Below are 12653 nucleotides of genomic sequence, written 5' to 3'. Positions count from 1 at the left end.
AAGCATGTACTGATCGCCTTACAATTCGCAATTCCATTCAGTTCCTCGAATAGAAAAGCTCTATAGTCAAAAGCTCAGTATTCAGTGGCGAGTAATCCAATTTCCAATTTTCCGGCCTTGTCGGTACATAGTGGTCCAACGCTCGCGCGGATTGTCCCTGAACGTCCGTCTCAACTCGCGCGGGCTCACCAGACAAAGACGGAGAACCTATCCCCCGCATGACTCACAGTCGTGGCGCATGCGGGCTAGGGTTCTCGTAGGTGGAGCTGCCATTTAGTAGTGATCCCACCCAACAGTGAGCAAGTTGGTGTGTGTCGCGCCGTACAGAGTGAAAAACTTAATGAAAATGTTGCGATTAGCGACATTTGTCGGTGTCCTGACGGTATTTACGTGGAATTTAAGCGGAATAACGGTAAGTCTATTTCATAGGTGACTGCCCGGTGGTCCGGGCCAACAAAAGACTCCACATGAGGTAACATCGATTTTTATGAAGTTTCCTGTCGGTGTTTCCTACTCTTGTGTGTACATTGTCCGCTGAATTACTGCCCTGTTGCCACAGATACGGACGATTTAACGCGCCGATTTCACGCCTAATCGCCGAGCATGTCGCTGATTATTTGATTTTCTGATGGACTGGCGATTTTCCGCATATAACAGCCGAGTAAGCGCTATTTCCAATCAAGCAGTGTCGTTATTGACATTGGATACAAATGAGCGGGTGTGTGGGTGTCGATTGCTTAGCATAGATTTACGTATTTACCAGTAACGGCCATTGATCTGTATTATTTTCAGTTGTTCGCTTATTGCCGGTAATTTATAATAATGACAATGAATAGATCGTTTTTGTTTTCAAAGAAACGGAAGTCTCCGCAGTACCTGTCGTTAGTAACGATATGTTATTCGGCTCACACATGCCTGCAGGTAGTACCGGTCGAAAACGACGAGGCAGATGTTTTTTAAGAATGCATTGCTGCCGCCCGTATTGTTATTGTCACACGGTTTGTTGTATGACAACAATAACCTTAATCTTTGCATCCGTGGAAAAAACAATAAATTTATTTTTTAATGGAAAGGTCTTTTCGGTCGTTCGGTTGGTTAGAGAGGAAAACCAAGACCGCATTTAATTGCTCCATGAACAAACTGTTTGAGTAATTTAAATTAAATGTTATGACAAGGTGGGTAATATATTCTGTCTTAATCTCCATCGTGTTGGGTTTCGACGGACCCGTCCCAATAAAACCTTAACGATATACCAATTGACAGCTGGAAAAATTCAGTACAGCCCATTATTAAAATTGATGACTCTTACAATTCTATACAAAACAACATAAATCCTATTATAATTAACGTCAATGACGACTCTGACAGTGAAACAGAATTAGAATAAAAATGTAATTATGTATAGATATTCGTAGCTACGAATTTATTGTATATATTTGACGTCATTGTTTTTTCTTAGTGTAATTTAATAAAATTGTAATTACCAAAACCTTTGAGAGTCCGTCCCTAATGTTCTGTCCTTTAATAGCCACCGGACCAGATTTTATTGCCGTCGGCAGGTAACGTCCATAATTGCAGGCGAAAGCCAGCAGGATGCGTAAATCGCAATTGTCAAATTCACTTCAACCGCCAAATCAAACTAACTAATAATTGATTTTGACGAGCCTGAAGCAGAAGGGTTACACATAAGTATATTAGGTGTATTTTGAATCCATGGAGTCTATGAACAAGCCCATTTTCCTCCTGTGTGTACTCAGTATTCTGTTCGTTAACATTCTAATTATAACACATTATATATATAGTATATTTTATAGCTTCGGTTAGTTTTGGTTCTAATCAATGGTAGGTTTTGAGATAAGGTAAGTTATTGATCACTATGTAGAATTCGCAAGTCCTGCTTGGAACTCCCCACTTCGTCATTGTAGCACGGCTAATGGCGGCTGACAAACTTAATAACTGATGCATTTATCATTTTAATAAAGTTGTTTTCTTGATTTTAAGCTGCATAGTTCGAGCTTCCATTGTAATGGCTTCGTAGAGTGTTATTCCCACATTAACATACATTGTTCTACGTTAGCCGTCAGCGCCTTGAATTTAGTCTGAGGTATACGTTCCAATCACGCGTACTGTTCATTTGACAATACTTACAAAATTTATATGGCAGTTTCCATTGTGATAGATAAATGCTGGATAGAACATTTAAATGAAAGACTATTTTATACAGCGGACGATGTCAGGCTCCTTCTTGGGCAACGAGTCTGAGCGTGAGCTTTTCGGTTAATTTACAATAAAATGTTTTATAGGCGAGACTCAAAAATGTTTTCGAAATATGTAAAATGTTCCTGCTGTTAGCGCAAGTAGTGGTTTGTCGCGTAAGCCTGAGATAAAGGAGTTCTATAGAATCACCATGTACCTTGAACTCCATAGACTCATTTAGTTCTAACATCCGTATAAACCAATTTTTCTCAATAGCGTAAACCTGTACGGCAAGTACTGTTATGGATCCGACTGAATGTCAATATTTAGAACCCGGTGTCTATTGTGTACCCAAAATGGAATAATATTTGCCTTGTATGTGGACGTGCAATTCGCATTGAAAACTGAAATAACGTGAATATCGCATTTGAGCAATTTCGTATGCGATATCTACTTAATCAGAATTATGGCACGTTCCGTTTTAACTCTTCCGGTCTGGTCGGTTTTAGAAAAAAATCCGCCATAAAGAAGCGCAAACAAATGATCACTGCCACACCTACAACATCTTGCGTTAATGCTGGTTGAGGGCACGAAGTTCCTTAGATTGAGTTAAAATATTCTCTTGAATATTCTTAAAGTAAGAATATGTTTATAAAACTTTTTTTATTTATTGTATGTATATAGTGGGAATTTTCTTCCACTATTCTATATTCTAGAAGAGGAGAAGAGGAACAATCTGAATTAGTAACAGAGTTCTATGTGATTAAAATTAAATAGAAATATAATTTAATTGCAGTATAAAACATAGTGGAACCAAATTCGCTAAAAACTGTTTTGCAACCTTAATTTTTTATGTTTGTGGTGAACATTCACAAAAGTTTTCGAAGCATTTTAAAATTTGCAATGTAATTTATTGCTAGGGTTGTACGGCTTCAAAAAATTATAATTGATGAGGAAGATGTTAATGGATGGAAATTAAAGAATTTGAGAGAAAATAAAGGTGCTAGCTTCTGTCCTGGCTGTAATGGTGTTTTCTTAAGTATTGCGATGGTTTTAATTGCCAAAATGTCGCTTGATTTTGACATTTGGAAAACTGAAAACTAACCAAGACTATGATGGATTTTTCTCTAAACGCTCAATCGAGATTAACTGATCTCTCGATCAGTGAATTGGGATTGATTCTCTGTAAATCGATTTCTGTAAGGCTCAGATTAAATTAACCATGTTATCTGCGTTGCTGTAGGCTGGCGGAGGTCGATATTTTGCGGTAGTCTCATCCGATGGTTTGCCTCATGTTTATTTTTGTGTTTTTCGTTACATCAGGAGTTTCACGGGGATCTCATCTGTGCCCATTACTTTTTTACGCTGATGATTTTAAACTATTTCTTACTATTCAGCACACTCGGGAGTGCTTGGTGCTACAGGAAGATTGGGATATTATCTTTTTATTTAAAGTTTTTACCTGTCTGTATGACGCATAATCTCTCTAGAGTTAGTTTTGCTTGGATCTTTACTATCGTGCCACATTTGGGGAACTACTTCTTTTGCAGTACACCAATTCAATTCAAGCGGAATAAGATGGTTGTATATTTAGTATCACAGTAAATAAATAAAAATATACATGCATAGAACCCAACCACACACGAGGCACCAAACCGAAACCCTCTTCAAATGGAGAACTTGTGTAATGTGAAGAATTCATTGGCATATTAAAGAATCATATTTCGGCGCAACTGTTATTCTTAAATATGCATTTTTCTTACCTCGCAGGTGCACGTTTGTTATTTTAAGACATCGGAAATGTCCAGTCGAGAATGTCGTTTCAAATACAACAGACCAAGACGAATTTAATGTTAAAAGGATAAAGAAGTCGAACAAACCCAACAATTTTTTTTTTTTAGAAAACAGCCCTCCTGTCCCCTGTGAGTGTCACAACGCCAACTGCATTGCCTAATATTAATTTAAAGTTTATGGATGTGTTTAATATATTTTTATTGCCACACCTGCGTACATTTTCAGCTTCCCTCCTCCGTATAGAAGGTTTAGGCAATTCACCCGAGATCGGCAATCAATTTTGAACCCGAACTATGGCGAGATACTCCGGGGTAATACTGAATAGGGGTTAAAGGTTGTAAATTAATTATGCAAGCGAATATAATGGATGAAAGGCCGGAAAGGGTAGGTTTACAAATTTGACGTCGTTCATAATTTAAGGGTTATTCTTCAGGATTACGTGGCAAGTAAATCAGGGCCCGCGGAGCCTTGAAGTGTTTAAGTATACGCTAATTGCGTTTCGATTGAAGCTAATTTCGATTTGTTCGAGAGAACTCGCGAATCGAGACGAAACCCAGACAAAAACGAAACTTAAATTTGTCGTCGATCAAAGTTTTCCCGACCGGCAGCCCAGACCCGGACGATGTTTTAATTCGGAGAGACATTTTTCAAGAAAGAGTCAACTGCAAGAAAAGTTTAATTAAATGCAAGAAGCGCTGTTCTTCTTCATCGCGAGAGGATTCGATCTGGGAAGTTTTTTAATTTGCATTTAAATTTTTTTGTTGTTGTTCCCGCCTGATGATTAACCGACGGGGCCACCTGCCGCTTCGGGGGGTCTGCCAGGCAGAGGGATTTTATTCGGGGGGATATCAAGGGGGATCACGGGATTATGTGGTTTGGATGAAAAGCTGTTGTGTACAAATTCAATTCAGATCAAATTGAAGATCGTTTGTTCACGTATGTTAATATAATCCTTTTGGCTGCGAGGTAATTATAACGAAAGCAATTACGCAAAATCAAATTTCCTAATAAAATCGCCGCTTTCGTCATAAATAATATTAACGAGACAAAAGCGGGCAGTAATAACAATAGTTTGATCGTAATAAATTTGTTCTGGGAGTTTTGATTAACGATGCCGCCGCAGTGTTTATTGAACTGCAAATTTATTAATTTAAATTATCACCCGATTGTAATGTTGAGTATTGTTATCGGCCGGAGATTTAAAATTAAAAGTTTTTTGGGGGGTAATTCGAACGGCAAACCTTAATACTTGTTCCGCTTGCTTGCTTGGCTTGACTTGGTGTAACTATAGACACAAAACTGAGTTTTGAAATTCATATTGAAAACATAGTGAAAAATGCTTATAGAAACTTATGTTTCAGGGTTAGCAAAGGGTTTAAAGATTGAACGAATTGGAGGCATTTAAACAAAGTTTATTTTTCTCATGAACTTTAGGTACAACCACAATCTAATAGGTTCTCGGAAGTTCTTTTCGACCTTTGAGATGAATTTCTAAAAATCTAACGTGAAAAAAATTAACTAATAAAAACACTTCATAAATTAGTGACTTTCTGGACTATTTTAGAGGCAGAAAACATTATTGTTGCATTATTTCGCGGCCATCAAAGACAACATGCGACTGATATGAATAACAAAGGGTGAAACAACAATAGCGTCCTGACGTTAGCCTATTTTGAAGCGCAACCCAATACACAAACCGAAGCATGCCTAAGCCAAACGGCAGGGCGTCGAATATAAATGTAGGACTATCGATTTTATTTTAAATAGTAGAATCCTGCATATCCCAGACTACGCCTTAAGCTAAAGCTCTTTTGTTTTTAATTTTTTTAGGGTTTTGCATTTACAGTTTCTAGAGATTTGTAAAGAGTGAAAATGGTTTCTGCTAAAGTAATCCGTACCAATTCTGACGAGTCATTACGAGAGGGGCGGGACGGGACCAAATTACCTCTTCGGCTAATCTAAAGTTAACTAGACGAAGGGGACCCGAACCCATCCATCCAACGGACACTTCGCTACATCCGAATTTAGCTCCACACACGTGACAGCAAGAGGTGACTGTAACAAATTTCGGGGGATTCCCCTAGATAAGCCCTTAAATGCCATTTACGGACGCCTTTCAGGTCGCAAAATACCCCATTTTCCGGGTATTTTCTCGGCTCGCTCGATCCTGACGAAAATTGCCATCGACTACTGATACCAACGGTTTGCGTTTCTCATTAAAAAAGGCAATAACAAATTCTTGAAATCAGCACCTGGATGACTAACGGATATTTTTGCTCCATATCATAGTAATTGGTTTAATACCTTTCCTTGCAAGGGCTAGAAACCATTTAAGGTAGTGAGTTTATTTTGGCCTTCCTCTTGCCTGGCGAACACCACTGCAGTGCTCTTCTCGTAATTTTTTTCTTGTTTTTGTTCAATGTGTGACTCAATCAACCCATTTTTCTCTTTTTTTGATCCCCTATCTCGGATTCACCTACTTGCTGCAACAGTTCTTCAATTCTGATAGTTTTACGCAGATTCGTAAAATATTCCTTAAACTTCTATTGTAGTTTTTGCCCCACTGCTTTAGTCAGTTGTTGACCCGTAAAGAAATAGTTTTATTTTAGTTTGTGTGAATAGTCGCTGTTCTTTCAATTTGTTTTTTCCCCATTGTTATTTGTTGTGCTTTTAATGTATTACTGGTAAGTAAATCTACAGACCTTGGTTGGCGATTGCCAGTTTTCTTCTTGTTCTCTCAAGGAAAGGCCAATGTTATCATAAGGGTGGTCACAAGAAGCCGGTGTGAAAGCAGGTTTGACACTATCCCAAGTAGTTCAGTTAAAGTGTTCTTATTTTTCCCTAATTTTTCGTCCATTTAATTAGCAAAGTTGCCGGTTCCTTCCTTTAAACGTTCCCTATTGTCATAATTTTGAGTTGCATTTTTAGATTAATTCTGAAGTTTGTATCTCTATTGCCACACATTTTTTGATTGAATTGGCCAAGTATTTTGTATATTCGATCAAATCTTTATACTCTGTTGGTGATTTATATGAACTATTGATTTTATTATTAAGTTTTATCAAGAACAATCGCTATTACTACTTATTATAATTTAACTTAAATTTCACTTGGTCGAAACCAATTCCCATAAAACCTAAATAGTTTGCATTTCAACTAGTAACTGTAAATACCATGTTAATCTAAAAATTAAAGGGGCAAATAAAAACCTAAATTAAAATCGATTAAGCGCACCTGTGCCAAATTTGTGGTGATGGACGCGCAGTATTTATCATCGGAAAAGCTAACTGTAAATCTAAAATTTATTGCGACAAGCTAATTAGCGAAATAAATTTTATATAATGGATAATAAAATTCTGTTAAACTGAAGATAACGTTCGCAATAATTTTTCCTTAAGTAGCAGCGATTTATTGTTTATTAGTGACGTACGTCATCGGTCATATTCTCGCTAATACTAAATGTTCCTAAAGAAATTAAAGGAAATAAAACGAGATTTATTGAACTTAGCATAATATTGGTATGTATTACATTTTCGTCATTGATTAAACAAAAGAAGCGAAACCCAAAACCAAAACCCTGTTAATGGCGTGAAGCTGGGGGTGCACTCTCCCGTCAATGAAGCTATAGAAAAGCAATAAGGACAACACAAACCGCCTCCCAAATGTTCACCCGAAATTACTACCTCACATCCATATAGTTGGAGGGGGAATCATTTATATAGAGGAAGAGTATATTTTATTAAATTTGAGAACGAAATTAAAGTAGTAAACTGAATTAAACACTTTTGTCTGTTCAACAAGCAAATTTGACACAGGGAAATAATAACTAGTGTTGAGGCTGGAAAATTGACAACTTTCTAATGGAATAGTCAAAAATCTCATATCTTACAATTGCAGGGTATCATTATTTAATAATAATATGCATTTCATATTAAACTATTATGCTTTTTTGATGATAGACGGGTACAAAAGTAAGGCGGTACAAAAAATGAAAAAATTAAAGTGGTCTTAGAGAGAAAAAATAATAAAAAATAAAATAACCGTAGACTATTCGATGTTTGCTATCAAACGATATGTCCAAAATTTGAAAGATATTTTTTATTCTTGATAAACTTACCAACCAAAAATCTGAAAAACGCAACACGAAATTCACCAGCCAAGGAATAAAATTTTCTGAGGTATTGTATAACATATAAAAAGAGTACGAAATAGTTTACATTTAACCAAGAGTCGAAAACATTTCAAAAAGTCATTTCCCACGGAACCAAAGCCATCTTCAGCAGTTTCGTTTATACAGGTCATCCTATGATTTCTTAGGCTTAGGTAAATTGTACATTTTTGAAACAACATTTACAGGTGAAGTAGAACTTTTATGTAACAACTCAGGAGGGTTAATTATATTCTCATAACCACTTTTCCAGTTGGAAATGCCACATTGTAATATGTAAGCAAGAGAAATATATTCGACGTTCGGGCAAATCAACTAAAATTTAATCCAACACACGCCTTCCGTTTCCATTATTTCTTTACAGTCGACTGTAAAGCAAATCTGCTGCACCGTTAAACATCATTTGCAGGAAAATATCGCGAGGGATGACAGGAAACCGCGGGCGATTTCCCCCCGCACAAAACACGCGTCGCGCCCCCCCCGAATCTCAACCACGGGATAAATAAACACCCCCCCGTTCGTCCCACCCCGCGCGGACAATGTACGTGTTATCGTTCCGTTCGCAACATAAATCAGGGCCTGAGGGGCTGTCGTTGCATTGCCGCTCAGCCATAGCCGCCATCTTTATGAAAACGGTGTTTGGTCATGCATGCGACGTCGTCAGTGGCGGCTTTGGGTAGTGTAAATCCAAGTTTTTTTTAGTTTTGATTAGTGTAACATTATGCAGACAAAATTTACACACGTTGCCGTAAGTAGCCCCCAAAAATATGTATATGTAATTATATTTTGAGTGCAATGAATGTAAAAGTATGAATAGATGTAAAAAAAAAACAAAGAGTTCTTAAAAAGCTCGTACATCTATATATGTATATACTTCTTTAAGCCCATAAAAACGGAAACAACGTTAGCACGAATACAAAAACAAAAAGTAATTTCAAACTTAAATTCATTCTATGCGTGTCATTAGCATCCCGACGATTGGTACTTTTCTTTGACGGTTTCCTTGGATCTCGGAGAGGTTATTTCAAGCTATTATAAATACAATACGCTCTGCAAACACCTATCATCCCGTAATTGCGCAACTAGGAGGTCGAGAACATAAAACTTTCAAAAAACTTGACTATATACCGCTTTCAGCACTTATTATGTTCGTATTGTGGTTAGGGACTTTTTGTACCCTTACTAGGCGATAAAGTTAACGATGTGCAAAAAGTATCACTTTAAGCAACTTCATTATACACTGCCAATTCTAATTATCCATCAAATGTCACCTAATAAATGTATTTATGCTGTGTTGGCAATATATCTATGTGTCCAAAAACCAAAGTAGAAAAAGTATGGTATGCATCACTTTTCCTCGCTTCTTCTTATAAAGCACTAGCTTGGCTGCACTCCGTTCGAGCCAACTCAACTCATGACTAAAGTGAAAGAACTAACAATGAATACTTTTACAATAAGATCACTGAGACTGATAATTAAATTATGGCTTACAGAAAACAAAGATTTAATAATGTATCCACGACGTTCCCATTGGTTGGTTAAAAATATTTTGCAAAATAATAACCGATACTGATGTAAATTCAAAAGAGGTACAAAAAGTTCATATCCACAATTTTTTCCAATTATCGCATTGGGATTGTCTCAGTTTGTATGCAAAAAACGAAAAAAAAACCATCTTATACAAAAAAAAGTTAACAGCTGCCTTGTGATGGTATAATTAGTATCCAGGTAGTATTTTCGTCACACTTCCCATTTCCTGATCTGCCTGTGGTGAAAAATTTCTCTCGGCCCACCCCTGGCGAGACGCCCGGTTTTTCCGTTCGCGTTGTTTACGTCCCCCGACGGATAAATACGATAAAGAAAAGGAAATATATGGCCGTTTTAGACGGTCGGTGCTTTTTGGGTTCCTGTGCTACCGAATTGCTCCGGGAACGAGTTTGAACATGACCGGTTTAGAATTAACCGAACTTAATGCCAATATTTATGGTGTTGCGGAAAATCCGACCGTGATTTCTCGTAAAAACAGCCGTTTATTGTTCGCAATTCCATTGTGCTAAGTAGGGTGTTGATAAAACCTTTAAAAGGGACGAGGAACGGAATTTTAAACGAGTCTTTGGATTTATCCCACTTCTGATCAGTCAAACGGTTAGTGTCAAATGCAATGACATTATAAAAGAGACCCCGGGAGGTCATAAAAATTAGTCGCAACCGGTTTTGTTATTTGCTCTAGAAAATAATTAATAATTGCATAGTATTTCTCTTCCATGAGCAATTTTAAATAAAACAAAAAAAAACAAATTTACTATCATTTAGTTATCGCATATCGTCAGGATACCTTGGGCTTGGATTTTAGGTCTTATGACTCAGCCCCATCCTGCCTCTTGGTTTCTTGACCTTGGTCTCCAAAACAAAGTTAATAAAATGTGTCTTGACTACATTCTAGCTACCACGCAGAGATCTTTGACAACATGAGGACAGTGTAGATTGCAGTTATGGGTCAATAATATTATTACTACTATCAGTAATAAAGTTTTGAAAAAGGTACTTACGTTACGAAATTACAAAGCCCCACTAGACTCTTTTCCTTCACACTAATTCGGAATAATAAATATATAAAATATACCAGCTTATTTCAATAATTTTTTTGTTTAGTTATGTAATGTTTTTCTCATATTTTTAAGTTACACTGTACCTCCTATGCTTCTTTCTATATAGTAGTATAATATACTATATTCAATAACTTTGATAAAACGCCAAATTAGTGATGGTTTTTTTTGGTACCAGCTGGTTGAGTGTTTCTATAAGTGTCTGAAACAATTTATCAACGTTTTGCAATGCTCTACTTTTTATACGACCGTTACTTTGCACACGTCTTATTGGTGTGTAATTGGGATTTTAAAGCAGAGAGCAAAAATAAATTTCGCGTCGGAATTCATCCCACTTCTGACGTCTCCGAGACGTATCGAAATATTTCCGATACCCCATGTTATTTGCGGCGGAACGTTGTTTGTTTGCGCCAGTATTAAGTTTGCTCAAGTTGTTTATAACCGCTCAGACACTTTGCCGCGGATAAATTTCGCTCGGGGTCGTTTAAAAAGCCTTTTCGGTCGGATTAATTTTCAAAACCGCACTGAATTAACAAGAAACCTCGTCGTTTTTCGTTTTGAGCGTATTGTAATGAAGCAACGTTTTTGTGTTTCCACACTGTGAAAGCCGGAGATTGTTATCGTCGTCTTTATTTTAGTCGAGTTGAATTGGAGGTTTTGTTTCGTCCCTCGCACGGAACTCAAGCCGGAATTTGGAATTACGACGAAAGACGATGTTTTTGTTATTGATATGAAGGAGACGTTGCCGCTCAGCAGATGTACAGGTTGTCCGATTTTTGATATGTCCTTATGTAAGATATTAACATAAAACAAAATTGTTCGAACAATATTAACAAATACAATACAATACAAATTTTTATTCCAATTCCATCTTATTTGCAAAATTGTCTTAAGATTTTTAATTTTTTAACTAAACAATTTTATGTATGTTATATTTTAACAAAAATAAAAATAAAATAATTAAAAATAAATTATCGAAGCATTTCATAAAATTCGCTAGCGGTTGATAACAGTAAATTTATTGTAATAGTTCTGCAGTGAAGTCGTATTGAATTTTCAACTTCTTCAAGGTTATTAAACGGTCGATCCCTATAAACTTTTTGTGTCAAATATCCCCATGAGAAAAAATCTGATGGGGCGATATCTGGCGAACGAGGAGGCCACCATGGATCGGTATTTTGTCCTAACAATTCTGAAAGAATGCGCAGGACATCCATCATGTATAAACCATAGTTTATGACGTTCTTACAAATAAATTGTCCGAAAATTGCCACAATCTGTTTTCCAAAAAAATTATACCGCACCACACGTTTGTTTTTTGGAGGAGGAATTTGTTAACACAGCTTTTTTTGACATCCGCATAATCCGAAATTTCTGGGATGGATCTTCTAGGCGTTTCAACAACTGCCAGAAGTACTTTTAGTTTAATTTTTTCCTTACATACAGTTTTAAGACGTATTTACACTCTAATCTGGATACCGTCAGTTCGTATTAAAACTAACTCTGGTTTCTCCGTCTTATAGAAGGCATTTGAAATAAAAGGTCTTAATAATCAAGCAATTATTATTTGACAATAACAATCGATGTCATCAGACTCTCATAATATTTATTTCAAAGTCTCATCTTTCATTGATATTCGCTATTATTTCAGTAGTATTTTTATATTTGTCAATTAATAATTATTTCTACCTAGAGTTTTAAATTTACAAAGTTTAAAATAGAGATTTTGCTATTTGAATGACGATTTCTTAACATGCCCGTTATAATTAGCAATGATTTCGCTTGTTAAAACGAATGTTTATTAAATTTTTAGGTGTCTTTGCCACAAACCTAAATCTTAGTAAATTTTACAAATAAGATTTTGAATAAAATGAGGGTACTTTAGTTAC

General features: G+C 36.4%; 1 protein-coding gene and 1 long non-coding RNA gene across 2 annotated transcripts in view; both read left to right on the top strand.

Annotated features, from left to right (window-relative positions):
- The first annotated feature begins 268 nt into the window (after positions 1-268).
- Positions 269-12653, top strand: part of LOC132705521 (amyloid-beta-like protein) — a 91489-nt gene continuing 79104 nt past the window's right edge. The window contains exon 1 of the mRNA XM_060676132.1: positions 269-412. Coding sequence (XP_060532115.1) covers positions 341-412 — 72 coding nt within the window. The 5' untranslated portion in view covers positions 269-340. The remainder of the gene's footprint in view (positions 413-12653) is intronic.
- On the top strand, positions 4079-11986 carry LOC132705467 (uncharacterized). Its single transcript, XR_009619438.1, has 3 exons — positions 4079-4374; positions 4424-6041; positions 6111-11986. It is a non-coding gene; the product is annotated as an uncharacterized LOC132705467 (long non-coding RNA).

Source organism: Cylas formicarius, unplaced genomic scaffold (genome assembly GCF_029955315.1).
Source record: "Cylas formicarius isolate icCylForm1 unplaced genomic scaffold, icCylForm1.1 PGA_scaffold_7__23_contigs__length_41026272, whole genome shotgun sequence".
Classification (NCBI taxonomy): domain Eukaryota; kingdom Metazoa; phylum Arthropoda; class Insecta; order Coleoptera; family Brentidae; genus Cylas; species Cylas formicarius.
The sequence above is the reverse complement of the archived record's forward strand: the minus strand, read 5'-3'. Positions and strand labels throughout refer to the sequence as shown.